Source organism: Ictalurus furcatus, chromosome 23, assembly GCF_023375685.1.
Source record: "Ictalurus furcatus strain D&B chromosome 23, Billie_1.0, whole genome shotgun sequence".
In the NCBI taxonomy this organism is placed as follows: Eukaryota; Metazoa; Chordata; class Actinopteri; order Siluriformes; family Ictaluridae; genus Ictalurus; species Ictalurus furcatus.
In genome coordinates this window covers 1,275,311-1,291,776 of record NC_071277.1, presented here as the reverse complement: position 1 = coordinate 1,291,776, position 16,466 = coordinate 1,275,311, and the positions used below count along the sequence as shown (strand labels likewise).

Sequence of the window (16,466 nt, the reverse complement as noted above, 5' to 3'; positions counted from 1 at the left end):
TAGGCTATAAACAAACTACACCACGGTCGCATGACTTCAACGTCACCAACACTAAGCTTCCGACAACTCTTTCAATCTTAAATTAAAAAACAATATAATTGGAAAATTCTATAAATTGATAAAGCTACAAGTTGGAAAGTTTGAGTGGGAGTTTGCAAGAGTGCGAGTATAAACACAACGAGGCTATAGTAGATGAGTTTTCCTGTTCGGCGTGATGATGTTTAATGTCCCCAACAACCTCTGTAGTCCCATTTAGCCACTTGTAAGCAACTGCGTGGGGTATTACTAATGTAGTTTATGTCGTAGTATAAAACATGAACATATCTTGAGCTTGGGTTAACCACAGACCTTATTTCAGGCATTTAACCAAAAACCCATTCAAAAACCCCATTGACTTCGGTACGATGTACAGTGGGGGAAATAAGCATTGAACGTGTCAATATTTGTTTCAGTGAATATATTTTCAAAGAGGATATTCACATGAAATTTTCACCAGACTTTGGTATTAACTCAAGATATCCACACATATAAAGAAATCCAAACATTAAATCCATAAATGAAGTCATGTGTAATAAAGAGGAATGACACAGGAAAAAAGTATTGAACATGCTAACTGAAATGTATTTAATACTTAGTGGAGAAGACTTTGTTTGTAATGACAGCTTCAAGACACTACCTGTATGAAGAAATTAACGGGCCGCAGTATTCAGGTGTGATTTTGGCCCATTCTTCTAAACATATTGTCTTTAAATCTTGTTCAGTTGGATTAAAGTCAGGTGATTGACTGGGCCATTCTAACAGCTTGATTCCTTTTCTCTGAAACCAATTGAGAGTTTCCTTTGCTGCATGCTTTGGATCGTTGTCCTGCTGGAAGCTCCACCCACGTCTCATCTTCATCATCCTGGTGGATGGCAGCAGATTCTTCTCAAGAATCTCCCAGTAAAGGGCTCCACTCATCGTTCCTTCAGTTATATGAAGTCTGTACCATGTGATGAAAAACAGCCCCACACCATGATGCCCACATTATTATTATTATTATTATTATTACATATGTATATTGAATAATACAATCCATCGGTTGATGATGGACGATTTCCATGCATGTATTCATTTGAACTTTAGGTCGATCAACAGAAAACAAAGTGAATTTTCAAAGTAAATTGCTTGTGTTTTCTCTTTTTTCTTTTATTATTGTCATGCTTTGAGTGAACTTTGTAATCATACGTCTATCTGTTCCCTAATTGGCTAGCGTATATATTTAATTGATTTATTTTGTACTTTTTGAAACACTGAATGTCGAAGGCCAGGTAGTTTTTCCTATCCGGGGTAATCAGGTTTGGGAAGAAACTCCATCCGGTTGGCTCGCTGGAGGAATGGTTTCATCCAAAACAGCGTGCTACCGTGCTAAGTAGTGTGCACTGCGCCGCTGGCGGCGTGCTGTTTTGGCACCCTGTTTAGTAGGTAGTGCGCGGTTCTGAGCGTGGTTTGAACAGCGTGTCAAACAGCACAGTCAAGTCACACTTCCAGCTGGTAAATGTGGCGGCAGCAGAAAGCCGTGGCGTGTTTCATAATCTGAGTTTTAACACACGGTGGAAAGCTATTTAAAGATTGCATTCCCTGATGTATAAATCATTATTTGACAGCTCGAGTTGCTCTGTGAGAATTTAAGTTTTACGATTAAGATCATTCCGTAGAGAAAATGGCGGAGGTTGCGACACCCGGTGCGGAAAAGAGCCTCGACGACTTCTTTGCTAAGCGGGATAAAAAGAAGAAGAAAGAAAAGGGTAAAGGGAAAGAAGTAGGCCCGGTGATCGCACCAGCCTCGCTGAAGAAGACCAAGAAAGAAAAGGAGAAGTCGATGAAAAACGAAAACCAAGATCCGACCATTGAGAAGGTAACCAGTCGCCTGTTCTCGAGCTCTATTCCAGTCATGCTAACGCTAGCTGTATCCTGTGACTCTGACTGAACTGGTGGCTAGCTAGTTAGCTTTGATGCTATGTTAGGGTACTGGGGTTATGGTCAGGCTAGCACGCTATCCCCGACAGGATGGGCTAATCCAAGAACCGAATCTGTGTCCACATGGCGGACAGCTTTCTGACGCGCTCAAGCCAGTTAGATTAAATGCATTGACACTGGCGCAGTGATTTATTCTCTATTCCTCCACTAATCGCGCTTTAGCATTATATAACACTGACATTGGTTCTGGCGCTGCAGAGTCATCGTGTCATTTCTAGAGCCCTCGCTAGCTGAATTAGCAACGTGACTGAGTCAAGACGTGGTTTAGTGGACTTCTGAACTCATTCGGACTCCGGTTCCCACATAGTGACTGAAATTGGTCAAATAATTTGTGACGTGCACTATATATAATTTAATGTGTGTGTATATATGTATTATAGTTATGGGCGCTAACGTTAGCCCTGTTAACAAAGTTAGCTAGCTAGTCTATGCATAGCTATTAGATAAGTGAACTACCTGGCTAAGTGTACAATACCGAGTTTACAAAACAAAAGCCGTATAAAAGATATGATAAGAAAAGGCTTTAAGGAGTGCTTGGTAACATTAAGATATTTCATGGTGTCACTCCTTATGTGCGGTTTTAAAAAACACACAGACAAAAAAAAAACACGTTTATTATCAAAATTGGGCCGTAATTTAGCATTGCTAGCTAACTAGTTACACTGTTGACCTGTAATATTTGTGTAATAAATTAACGTTAATGTATCTGCTTAGTGTACTATAGTGACACACACTGGACAAAAAGAGTCACCACTCTAAAGGACACTTTAAAGACAGCGGTATTGTTGTGGTGTAATGAAAGCATATGGTTATCTGCTGGAGGAATATCACGAGGTTATTTCCAGAAGGCAGGGTTGCTAGGTCTCAGCGAAATGTCCACCCCAGCTACCCTGCTGAAAATAAAACTCAACAATATAAGCCCTCATAGAATTTGTAATGGTTCTAATGGGAATTGTAAATGGTCCCAGTGGGTCTCTAGTAGGGTTGTCACGATACCGTAACGACATCTTACGATACTATTCCAGCTGAAGTATCACAATAGCACGCAGTATTGTGTTAATTCATAATTCAAATCTACAAAATGAAGCAAATTTATAGAAATGAAAACGGACAAATCGTATGTTCCTCTCAACACTTTATTAATGAGAGTGAGTAACTGGCTGTTGGAAAACACTCGAGAACGATCATACAGCTGTCAAGCAGCTAATTCAACGTGCCACGTATTTCATCTGCTGTTCCCTCAAGCAGTGAAATCATGCAAATGGAAATTGGCCTCGGAGAACAAAGAATGAACACGTGATTAGGACAAATATAACTGAATTTTTTTGAAACGACCCACCAAGGAATGATAACACCGGGAACGTTAGCTCGCTTCCAGTTATGTGTTAAATTTATGATTTGGAAATGTTCACTTACTGAAGCCAGTTTCCTTCATGGACAGAACATGGCAGATTGCAGTTTGTATACAGTCTGGGGCAATTAGAACAGATTTGAATGTCCTACGGATATTCGGCAGTCAGTTTTCCAGTTTTCTGAAACCAGCACCATTTAATTTTTCCTCAGCCAAATCTGCACCTTCACTGCTAAAGATAGGCTGTCTTGGGTCTTTGTAGGAAACCTTCTTAATAATGAGCTTTAGTAGCAACCTCATCAATTTTTAATGACCGTTGTTAGTGTTAGTGTGATCAATAGTCTGCAGTTAATTCAAACACTATAACAGTTCATTTGTGCTAATTCATGTAAGCAGAGTCAAGTCCTTGAATTCCTTGTGCATTTTTAACACTGCTGGTACGAGTATATTTAGAGCTGTGGGTATAGTGGTGTGACATTTTGCGGTCCATTCCATCTTGATTTCGCAAACATAATTAAGGTGGGTTAGTGGAGAAGACAGTGTGAAGTTAATGGGCTGACATCTTATTCTTGTGCTTTTTCCATCGGCAGGAGGATGAGGAATGGAAAGAGTTTGAGCAGAAGGAGGTGGACTACACTGGCTTGAGGCTTCAGGCGCTGATGATGAGGTAAGGACCAAACTCTATTGGGGATGTGAAAGATGACTCATCCATGGTGTCCATTTATCTTATTCAGCAACCAACCGTTATTCTGTATGCTTTTAGTGCTTAATTTCGACCTACGTTTTAATCGAACAGTATGGTGAACATTTTTTGCATAGAGCTGTAATTTGTATTTTGACATGTGTATCAGACATTCTTTAGGTATTAAATGGTGTGAATTTCTACATGTCTCATAGTGATGAAAAAGAGGAGGAAGAGTATGAGAAGGAGGAGGTGGGAGAGGATGGTGAGATCATATTGGTCAGTGGAGATAAAGTTTCAGGCCCTTGGAACAAATCCGGACCTCCTCCACCAGCTGCTCCCGTGGGTGAGTGAACAAACACATGCTTTAAAGGCTTGGTTTTTCTCTAGCAACGTTCCACAGAAAGTAGGAGAGAGCTGGCACAATTCTAACGCTTTGTTTCCTCTCTAAATGCATACATGTAACTGCAACTTCCATTATATGCATATACAAGTACATCAGTTCTCCTTGACCAGCGAGTATGATCGTAAAACCTCTTATAATTATACATGATCCTACTACAGAGGGTCTCGTACGGTTAAGAGTAGCGAAAGGTGACTAAATAATTGGTATAAAAAATAAACAAAGCTAGGTTTTAATTTAGTCCATCTAGCTTTGTAAAAGCTTAAATACAAATAGAAAACGAAAAAGGGAAGGATTTTTATTATACTATATTAATAATAATAAAAAAACCCTTTGCTTAAATATCTAATTTAGCATTAAGAGTTAAACAGTTCTAATAATTAATGTTATTCTACTCCAGTCTCACATTGTTTGTAAAGGGTTTTGATGTTTTAGGAATTTTTCTTGCTCATTTCTGCTGCACCAAACACACGTGAAAATTTTCTTTTTCAATAGTAATGATTCAGTGGCTGCAATGTGAAGTTCACTGAAATTTCACTAGTCTAGTCTAGAACATGAAGCATCCACCACCTGGCGTTTCACACAACCTGAAAGTAAGAGTTGACCCTGGAAAATGATTTAAAAACTGTGTGGCGTGGTGTATTTATACAGTTTCAGTTTTTGATGTGTCGCACACCAAACAGTAGAAGAAAGAAATATCTTCAGAATAACTTCAGTGTGTGTTCTGTTCAGGAAAACACACAAAGTGACCCTCTTAACCACAAAATCGGACTTGGATGAATGCCATATTTAACCTGGAAGTCATGTCACACTTCTTGGCTCACATCTGTTTAGAGCATATCATATTCTAGAGATAGAGCATAGGATGTCCCAGAGTTGATCTTGAATTAGTCTTAAGAAGCACTGCTAATCTTAGTTGAATGTCATGCCGACGTCACGTGTTTGCTGAGTTCTCAGAACCTAGCTATTTTGTATTATAATTGTAAAAAATCGAAACAGTAATGTCTTGAGAGCAGATAAATAAGTAGCATTGCAGTGTTGCATGGACATGGGATTTTTATTTATTTTCTTAACTAGTAAAGCAATGGCATTCTATTTTTTTTTTTTGCAGTCTTCCTGCCATGTTTAATTAAGCTTACTGCATCCCCAGATTTGATCATTAGCGTCTGGGACGTATAGCTCTTTAGCTTTAAACAGTAAAGCCAGAATTTGGACAAATTTTGCTATAACCTTTTACTTTCTTTCTTTTAGCTCTGTATGCTAATTTCTTTCCAGTATCAGATATTTGTTGCTAGGTTATGTACTGTGTGTATTGCCCTCTTTCTTTTAAGAAATGGCCTTCCCAGATCACTACAAAGGAAGTATTAAAAGAATAAAATGAAATTGAGTAATTTCCCTGATTTATAACCCCTAAACTTGCAAACCTGAAAATGAGTAATGCTAACTTGTTAACTGTTGATTTTTGTATGTAGCAGAGGACAAAGAGGTTTCTGAGTCGAAGCCTGCTGGTGTATATCGTCCCCCTGGGGCTCGGTTAGGTTCATCAAAAAAGGGGCCATCACAGGGGCCTCCAGAGATCTTCAATGATGCGCAGTTCCCCTCACTTCTTGCAACTGCCAAACACGTGGAGACTCGCAAGTAAGCAGCTCATCTTTTATCTGGATCAGCAACAATATTTCCCTATTGTCATGTTTTCTTATTAGATGCCAAAGTTCAACCACAGCACACACAAGAAGTCACCAAAAAGGAAGTGATGGCATGTCTCAGCAATGGTGTTATCCAGTGATTCTCAAGGGGGGGTGTTTGGGTGCAGAGAGATCGGGGGGTGCCTAAAAAAGCGCCTAACGACAAATCTGGTGACTTTTTGGACAAACCTTGGCAACTTTCCAAATCTCGCCAGTTTTGTCCTGCAAGCGTGAGGTCTTGCATTCCCACTGCACTCACACCTCTCTACGCCTGCTCTGTTCAGTGAGGGTCTAAGAGCCGGAGCAGCAAATCCCAGTGATCGCACAGCAGCTGACATGGACATGAATGTAAAAAGAAGCAAGCGCAGGTGTCCCACTGATTGATTTAACAATGTCATGGCTAACGAGACAGGCCCTTCGTCCCAAATCACATAATTCGTCTGCGAATATTTTTAGAATGCAAGACGATTGGAATGCAACATGTTTTCCATGTAAAATTGTCCATGTTATTACAATCTAGTTCTCTTGTTCAAGTAGCCTCGTTATAGTGTTCAGAAACATTTTTGATCATTCATGTTCCATACCTGTCCGTTATTTATAAAAGTCATGTTATTTATAAAATCGTAAGTTACGAAAAGTAATTTAAAAAAACAAAAGTACAAAAGCAAAAAAAATCTATCAATCAAAACAGATTATAGATTAGGTCATGTATAGATAGATTTTATAGAGATTATAGATAATTTTTATACCTAGTTTCCTCCAATATTGTGGGGGAGGGGGGTGCCACATGATGGGGGAGGCTTGGGGCGGGGCTTTAATTACAAAAGGTTGAGAACCTCTGCTGTAATCTATTCACACCAAACTTTGTAGTTGAGCTGCAAAGCTGACCATGGCCATGAGCTGACCATGGCCTAAGGGACTCCAAAACGTTTCACCCAGTAGTTCACAGTATTAGTAGAATTGCTTATAACTTTTGAACCACTTTTGAAAGGTCAAAGCATGATTCTTGGTTCTCTGGAAGGAACCTGAAGTGTTCTTGATGTTTTAAAAAAAAAAAAAAAAAGTGGAATTGTCTCAACAGTGGTGTGAGCTAGTACAGTGTTTCCCAACCGGGGATCTGCGGCACCCTGGTGTGCCATCTGATGAGAGCAGGGGTGCCGTGTAAAAATCCTTCAAACGTTTCTAAAATGTGCAATATATGATAAATATCTGCAATAATAACAGACAGAAATAATAGCGCACCTCCCCAAACGGACGAGGCGTTTATACTTGACGCGCTCGCCGTTGTGATATCCTTTGACACGAAAGGGGGCGACTCAGAGTAATCGTCCTATAAACCAACAGGAAGTAGCTGAGAGAAGTAGTAGTTTGTCGGAATAACCATAGCAACACTTACAAACAAGGCGTCTCGTGGAGTTGCTGAATGTTGAGGAATTGTTGTGTTTGTTGTTGACGATGTTTGTTTTTCAGTAAACTTCACTAAAACCCACAGTATGAAAAAAAAAAAGAGCAAAGAATCATAAAACCTTGAGATTATCACTTGTCACATTGCAACAAAATACAGCTATAAATATGAGAACATGTATAAAACTAAATTCACCAACCTCGATTTTTATTTTATTTTATTCATTTCATCCAGATTTTTATTAAACATAATAATAATAATAAACTTTATTTTATAAAGTGCCTATTGCAGACGCGTCGAGTATAAACCAGGCTTAACGCTGCCTAGCATTAGGGTTTGTGTAGGGTGGCACAATTTTATTTATTTATTATTATTATTAATTTTTTTTTTTTGACATTTTCAAAGGGTGCTGTGACTGAAAAAAGGTTGGGAAATGCTGATTTAGTAGACCAAAACTACGCGAGTAAAGGACCATGTCTTTCTGGACTCAGGTCTGTCTGTAGGGGGTGCTATAATTCACAAATGAGTAAAAGGGGCATTTCACAATCTTGGGTAGGTTGCTGGCATTTAGTAGCCAATGCTAGATAGCTAATGCGATGTTAATATATTATGGAAAATCAAGCTTTAAAAAAAAGAATATTGTGATAATTATTTTCAGAAATTGCCCAGCCCTTGTTGTGACGGTCTGGATCACTGTAAATAGAAAGAATTGATTCTGCAGTGCACAATTATGAACGTGTCTCTTTCGCTTTAGGGATCGAGAGATTGAGAAGACGTTTGAGGTGGTCAAGCACAAGAGCCGTGCCAGAGAAGAAGGTGGTCAAGGAGCTGTGCAGCATTTACAGTTAGACAACCAGTTTGCTGTTCTGGAGGATAAATAAACAACACTATGTCCTCACCCCTCAGCCCACCACCAACGGTGCAGTCCGATCCACAGGGCAAGGTGAACTGCTGCTGTGCTAATGCAGTGCTGATCATGCTGGAGATGCAACACACACACACACACACACACACTCTCTCTCTCTCTCTATCTATACTACATGGTTATTTCCTCTCTTTTGCTCTCACAGTTCTCACACACAGGTCCCCCCATACATACATACATACACACACACACACAGACACTCACACGACATTCGGACAGTGCCCTCAAGTATTTCACTCACACTTTGGCTGGCCAAGGTTCTCTTTTATTGAACACATCCAAAAGGGCTGCGGCAAAGGGGACTGAGTGACTTTCAAATTCTCCTTCTTATTACAGTGGAAACAAGCTAACTTCTGTGATGGTGGATTTACTCAGAGCAGTGGATGGTTGGAGAGCTGCGCAATGGGACATCAGCTGAACTCTGAGAAAGCCCTCTCTGAGGATGGACTCTTTATCATGTGATCAATTGAACTTCTGTTGAAACATCTTTTTTTTTTTGCTTCGCTAGATCAGCAGAACTCCTGAACATGAAGTTGTTTTCTTTTCATGACTCGAGTACAGCGGGAGTGTTTGGGTCAGGCCAGAGGAGAGGGTAAGACTACCTCAGTTGCAGATCTGTGCTTGGGCCTGGTCACAATCCCAGCTGAAGAGGAGCACTTAACACTTCATCTTAAACTTGAAAATTTCTTTTCTCTCCCCCACTTTCTTCCTTTTGGGGCTCGAAAGCTTGTGATATTTGAATCGGTTCTATTAAAAGTGGCCTTACTGTAAAGATTAAAATCATAGAAGAGTGATTTGAAATATATAAATATATGAGTGAGAGAAATGTTTATCATCCTCTGGAGAGACGCTTGCTGAGTGTGTGGAAGGCTGCTGCTTGCCTCAATTGTACCACTTTGAGGAGTAAAAACCACCTCCCTGCTTCCTTGTACTGGGTTGTAGTGCTAAGTTGTAGTTTAAATGATCTTTTTTTTTCCTCTGGACTCTGCTTAAGCATTGAGATTGTTTATTGCTAAAGTGAATTTGGTTCAAGGCTTACTGTGTTCAGATGAAAACCCCACCCTATTTTGATGAACTGTTTCCATTTAATGTTTCCCCCCATTTTCCTCTCTTTCTCCCCTTTTCAGTATACTTTTTAATCTGATTTAATGATTGGCAAACCAGAATTAAAGCGTAACCTTCTGAAGTGTCTTCACTGGAATCTTTGTGCTGCTTCGAGTCAGAGCTCGCGAATTGCTTCATTTCAACATTGTGGAAGTGTTTGTGTAAGCTGATCTTAGAAAAGCTGTCTGGGACATGGTATTGATTTCTTTTTATTGGCTTCATGTTCGTTTATTCCGGGACCAGCTGTCAGTTTGCACATTTAACATTTACACATACAGCATTTCTTCCCCTGGGTGTCATCATAAACTAGGGCAGATAATCAGCTTTTAAATGTTCAGGCTTCACTCACGTTATATTCTTATGGCCACGACGTACACATTTTTGAAGATTGTAATTTCCAACCGTTCAGCTAGTCTGTGCATCCTCATGCAGGTACATTAGTATAGTTAGGTCCACACATATTTGGACAGTGACACTATTTATCATTTTGGCTCTGTGCACCACCACAATGGATGTGAAATGAAACAACTGAGATGCAATTGAACTGCAGACTGTCAGCTTTAATTCAAGGGGTTGAACAAAAATATATGAAACATTTAGGAATTGCAACAATTTTTAAAACAGTTCCCTTATTTCAGGGGCTCAAATGTAATTGGACAGATTAACAATCATGAATAAAATATTCATTTTGAACACTTTGTCAAGAATCCTTTGCAGGCAATGACTGGAACCCATGGACATCACCACCGGCTGGGTTTCCTCCTCTGTGATGCTTTGCCAGGCCTTTACTGCAGCTGTCAGCAGTTGTTGTATGTTCGTGGGTCTTTCTGCCTTAAGTTTTATCTTCAGAAAGTGAAATGCACGCTCGAGCGGGTTGAGGTCCGGTGACTGACTTGGCCATCGCAGAATATTCCACTTCTTTTCTTGCTTTCGCAGTATGTTTTGGGTCACTGTCCATCTGGAAAGTGAAGCGCCATCCAAATAACATCACTGAATTTGGCCGAGTCTGAGCAGACGATATGTTCCTATACACTTCAGAATTCATCCGGCTGCTTCTGTCTTCTGTCACATCATCAATAAACACTAGTGACCCAGTGCCACTGGAAGCCATGCACGCCCATGCCATCACTTCCTCCACCGTGTTTTACAGATGATGATGTATGCTTCGGATCATGAACCGTTCCAAACCTTCTCCATACATTTTTTCTTTCCATCATTCTGGTACAGGCTGATCTCGGTTTCATCTCTCCAAAGAATGCTTTATCGGAAATGGGTTGGCTTTTTATTTTTTAATAGCTGTGTTTTTTGGCAAAGTCTAATCTGGCCTTTCCATTCTTGGGGCTTATGAATGGTTTGCACCTTGTGATGAAGTCTTCTCTTTATGGTAGATTTGGATAATGATACGCCTACCTCCTGCAGAGTGTTCTTCAATATCACGGAAGGATCTTAAGATCATCCACCGTTGTTGTCTTCTGTGGACATCCAGGTCTTTGTGTGTTGCAGAGCTCACCAGTGTGTGTTTTTTCTTCTCTGAATGTTGATTTGGCCACTCCTAATGTTCCTGCTACCTCACTGATGGATTAAAAAAATTGTTTTTGCAGCCTAAGGATGGCTTGTTTCACCTGCATTGGGAGCTCCTTTGATTGCATGCTGTAGGTTCACAACAACTTCCAAATGTGAATGCCACACCTGGAATCAACTCCACACCGTTTCCCTGTTTAATTGATGCATAAATAATGAAGGAACAGCCCACACCTGTCCATGAAACAGCTTTTGAGTCAAATGTCCAATTACTTTTGGTCCCTTGAAAAAGATGGGGCTACATATTAGCGCTGTAATTCCTAAACCCGTCCTTCAGTGTGGATGTGAATATATTTAAATTAAAGAGGAGGCTGCACTTTAAGCCCATATTCATTAGTTAACTTGAATACATTTTGGTGAACAGCCAAACTAACAAAACTTGTCAGTGTCCAAATATATATGGATCTAACTGTATAATATAGAAGAAGAATAGAATTATATAAGCCTTGAAGCATAGAGAAAGATGTTAGGACATTAAAAGTGTCCAAAACTGAAAAAAGAAACAATATTAAAGACTATGCACAGTGCAATATTGATTCATTTTATTGTGAGAGCTTAAGGCCAAACTACTGCTAACCTTGCCTGCTCTGAGGTGTAGCCACACATGTTCCTGTTCCTCTGCTTCACTGACAACATACACGTGTACAAGTTAGTAGCATGGCAAAAATCAAGTGCCTTACAGTTCACAAAAAAAAAGCTTCTTAAATATGTAGCGATACAGCCTGAGTTAACCAGACTTCATTATTTTGTCATATTCACTAAGACTTGCAGAATGACACGAGAGCTTGCGGTATGTATGCGAGGAGTCAGTAGGTGAAAGGACATCATTTCTTCATCTCCAGAATGCCGCTGCCTGGGCCTCTTCGCTTGGCACTGCAGATGTTGCAGTACTGTCCGCCTGGCATCTAGAAAACGAGAGACAATAAGTACGTCCGTGTTTACACGGCTCACTTTCTAGATTGTTTGTTAATGATTCTTAACGAGGCACTTAAAACACTACAGCGTTACAAACTACAAAGGGACAGATAGTCGTAGTTTCTCAGCATCTGTAGACATCACGTTATTACCACTAACAAACAAATCATCATACGCCAAAATAATATGAAAATGTAATAGAAAATACACCTAATCCAAAACTGGAAATATTACTTCTGCATATTTAATTATTCCTCTCTAAAGATCATACACTAAATCAAGAGAACTAATGTTACTAAAATGGAAAAAAAAAGGACAAATAGCTGAAACTAGGTGCAGAGACACGGAGTGTTCTGTTTTTAGGAGAAGAGTCTTACTGTTCCTGGCGAGGGAAGACACTCTTTATGGAACATGTGCCTGCAGTGGAAGACCACCACGCTGAAGGGCTGAGCCGTGTCTAAAACACACATGATTTGGAGGAAATTACACATCTTCATGTCTTCTGCATACTGTAGCGTGACCTATACTACAATTTTCAGCATTACGTTCAACCACAGACAAGAAAGATACAGATTTGTTTTGTTGTGTGAAAAGTGAAAATGTTGCATTTTGAGTTCACAAAATGGGCCATCGGTGCACTGTAATAAGGAGCAAATGATTCGATAACGAATTCTCTTAGGATAATGAATCATAAGATATTACACACGCCGTCATGACATGTCTAGTAACAGGTTAGAATATGTTTTATGCCCTTTTAAGAATAGCATCATCAAAAAGCAGCTTCACAAAAATCTGGATATCGAATCCGTTATAGGCAAGGGGAAGAAGGAAGAAAAAAACAACAAGGATGAAGAAGCTTTACTAATCTGAGCTTATTTAAGCCATCCTCCTCTGGGTAACACTGGAGATCAGGATTATTAATCTTCTACACTATGAAGTCAAACGGTATTAAGTATGTTGGAATGATTTTCGGTTTGAGCACACAGTGAATAGGAGTCCTGGGACTACGCCACAGCCTCTGGTGGGAGGCACGGCATACTCCTACGTGTCCGAGAGCCCGTGTAAACAGAAGCACAGCGCTTTCCTCCGAGTGTGTTACACTGTGATGCAGCATGAACAGCAGTTACAAAAACACGCAGCTGGGTGGCTTCACGTGTGTCTTGTTAGACTTCACTATCCTCAAGTTGGTAGCTGTAGGAGCCATGTAATGTGTGTTTAAATTCTAAATGTCATGTGACTTTGGGAACAATGTGCGCATCACGGATTAGTCAAGTTTACACCACCTGTGGGGTATGTGTAGTAAGGAGGAAAGGGGTGAGCTGGGAGCATGTATTTTTTTTTGTTGACCGTACAAATGGGTCAAGGTATCAGAAATGTCTGATAATAACAGACCGTCTGAACTTGTGTGATTAAACTGCAATGATTTTTGCAAGTTGGAAATAAAGAGTGAAGATGCAAGCATTCTGGACTATCTTGTTGACGAGTCACAGAAGTAAGCGCCTTGTCCAGTCCCTCAGAGGCAAACTGTTTGTTCTTATCGAAGTCGCTGGAATATCAGTCGACACAACTATTAGTTTTTGTGCTTTAATCTGTTTTGATGCTTCAAACCAGTTGGATGGTTGTTTGTTTATGCGCTGTTTGTTTATGCTGGACTCTTTTCCAGAGTCATGGGTTTTCATGAAATTATAAGAACCAGTGCACATTTCTGGAAGTGTACACATGCTTAAGGAGCAACAGTGGGAAACAGCTACTCTGAACAACTCAGGAATGCAGGATTTGTCTCACATTCCATTACATAACATCCAAGATGACATAAATTCAAGTGACAGCATCTCAAATGTTGATGGCAAAAGATCCAGCAAACGCAGCTGTGCTACAAGAACTTCAACAAACTCTTCTGCATGTATTAAGGCAGAGGATAATACAGCAGCTCTGTTGGCATGTTAAAATTTATTGAAGGGCAAGAACAATGCTTAAAGAAACAGACTTTGAGCTGCGACTGGAAATTGATGCATCAGTGGCTAAAGTGAAGGTGCTTAAGGGCTCAAATGTGTCTTGTGGTTGAACTGATGCAGCTCATCAGTCCGATGGAATGAGATCTTTGGGATAACGATCGATGCTGATGCAAAAACATGTATTCCTTCGAGAGCTGGGACTTGAAAATGAATTGACCAATCTACGGATTACGCTGACGGGGTGCGAAGCCAAAAGGGAACGTTTCCGCGACTATTTATCCTCAGACTATTCCAAAGTCATGTCAGAACACTCAGTGTGTTTCTGTAAACATTATTGCTCACTATGAAAGTAATCCTAATGCTGGTTCAGGCAACACCGATACAAGTTCTCCATATTATGGATAAACAAAAAAAAAAAAATTACTTCATTACTGATTCAATAACGATGTGTGTCCTCTCTGCATAAAACAGAAATTCAAGTGTTTGACAGTAACCCTCTGCAGCATCATGCCTTCATGAAATCCTTTGAAAATGGTGTTGAGTGTAAACCTAATAGCTTTAGTGATCGTCTATACCTCCTTGAACAGTACACCAGGGGCCACCCATGGGAGATTGTAAGAAGTTGCCAGCATGTTGACTCTGATATAGAGCTGCTCATAGGAACAAATGTTCCAAAAGTCATGGAGCCACTTCTAAGAGATTCGCAGTGTCAATGATGGACCCTATGCAATTATAACAAGGCTGGGTTGGACAGTAAATGAGGAGATTCTGCTTCTGGACATCCTGAAGTCACGATTAATAGGATTTCAGTTCAGGATTTAGGCGAGCTTTGGCAACAACAATTTAAGGCTGATTTTCCCGAATGCAGCAAAGACGAACAGGTTGGGTTTTCCAGAGAAGACCACAAGTTTATTGAGATGGTGACCAACTCATTAAAGCTTGTAGACGGGCATTATATCTATTGGCTTGCGCCTTTGGGAAAGAAAGACATTCATACGCAGAATATTCGAATAATTGCTGAACAGCGTGCTCTGAACCCAAAGGAAAGGTTGAAAAAGGATGTTTTATTTCATGTCAAATATTCTGATTTCGTGAGAGATCTTGGTTCATAGTGCCAGCTGATGATCTGAGACGCAGAGATGGTAAAGCCTGGTATATACCACACCATGATATTTACCATCCTTGGAAAAGGAAATTCCGCTGACAAAATGGACAAGCAACAGTCGAAATGTGCTGGCAAAAATCCCAGAGGAACACGGAGCAAAAAATCTGAAGGATTTAGATTTAGGTCAAGATCTACTTCCTGTAGAGAGAGTGTCAGGCGTACGATGGTGCGTTCAATCTGATGCCTTCAAATTTAAGATTGTGTTGCAGCAGAGACCTCTGATCAAAAGGATGATCCTTGCTATGGTGAGTTCTGTCTATGATCCCTTAGGATTTCTGGCTCCTGTTGTTTCATACACTAAAAGGATCTTGCAAGATTTACGCAGGAAGAAACTTGGGTGGGACGACGTCATTCCTACCTCATAGATTCAGGAGGGAATCTGTCGGTTGGATGAACTATGTGAGCTGGAAAGTTTTAAGATTGACATGTTTCAAACCTAAAAGTTTTGGAGAGGTGACTACAGCACAGTTACACCACTGCCACTGGGACGGGCATGTTATGATTACAGCAGCAGTTGTTTAGTATAAGTCTACAGTATCAGTCCGGGTGAGATTATCCACTGAAGCAAGAGTGAAAGTTGAGCATAAACTGCTTTTTTTTGAAGTGCAAATATACTATGAACTGATTCTCCTGTAAATTTATACCTGATATGAAAATATGACTGAGGGCGTTTATGAACATATATGAACACAGCAATCACGCTCGGATCTGCAACAAAACAATCGGTCCATAACCGCCTGAACGAGCTGATCTTGGCCTGATGGCAAACGAACTCTGGAGCGGGTCGCTTGTGGTGAGAAAGCAATCCGACCCAACAAACCAACCTGTACAGCAACGCGTGATGAAAACCGGGTTACGTAAAAAGCATGTTTGTTTCGCTAATGGCTCGCAACATTAACTGTGGTTGAACTTGGGCCAAAGACGAGGTAAAATAAATTCAAACATTTAAAATGGACACCCTGAATGTGTTTATTTCTGTCAAGCTGCTTTGTGACAATGTCCATTGTTAAAAGCGCTATACAAATAAAATGGAATTGGATTGAACTAAAATGCTAAAAAAGAAAGGCACAATTAACTTGCGGAGCTGCTGTCTATCCATCTTGACGGATGATCGGGAAACCCCGGGAACATAAACAGGCACACTCTGACCAATGAAAGGACAGTTTACTCACATGTGACTCGCATAAACACATTTTGGTACGTTTTGAAATGCTGTCTTGTGAAAGCGAACCGAGCCGAGGAGAAAATGCAATATTGTAACATTTTAAGTCCCTGTTTT

At 40.2% G+C, this 16,466-nt stretch overlaps 2 protein-coding genes across 4 annotated transcripts in view; one reads left to right on the top strand and one right to left on the bottom strand.

Moving 5' to 3' along the window:
• The first annotated feature begins 1,486 nt into the window (after positions 1–1,486).
• cdv3 (carnitine deficiency-associated gene expressed in ventricle 3) lies at positions 1,487–9,658 on the top strand. Of its 3 annotated transcripts, none has more exons than XM_053611352.1 (5): positions 1,487–1,894; positions 3,958–4,034; positions 4,265–4,395; positions 5,928–6,090; positions 8,297–9,658. In XM_053611352.1, exons 1-5 carry the CDS (start codon positions 1,700–1,702, stop codon positions 8,421–8,423), a joined length of 693 nt encoding a protein of 230 aa, XP_053467327.1. In that variant the 5' UTR covers positions 1,487–1,699; the 3' UTR covers positions 8,424–9,658. The 3 variants fall into 3 exon arrangements, with proteins under 3 accessions (XP_053467327.1, XP_053467326.1, XP_053467328.1); XM_053611351.1 differs by having other exon boundaries at positions 1,488–1,894; positions 5,925–6,090; XM_053611353.1 differs by lacking the exons at positions 1,487–1,894; positions 3,958–4,034 and having other exon boundaries at positions 4,254–4,395; positions 5,925–6,090.
• A 2,014-nt stretch (positions 9,659–11,672) lies between these two features.
• Positions 11,673–16,466, bottom strand: part of vps41 (VPS41 subunit of HOPS complex) — a 40,574-nt gene continuing 35,780 nt past the window's right edge. The window contains exons 28-29 of the mRNA XM_053611350.1: positions 12,445–12,524; positions 11,673–12,057 (exon numbers count right to left, since the gene is read on the bottom strand). Of these exons, the coding sequence (XP_053467325.1) occupies positions 11,977–12,057; positions 12,445–12,524 (161 nt within the window). The 3' untranslated portion in view covers positions 11,673–11,976. The remainder of the gene's footprint in view (positions 12,058–12,444; positions 12,525–16,466) is intronic.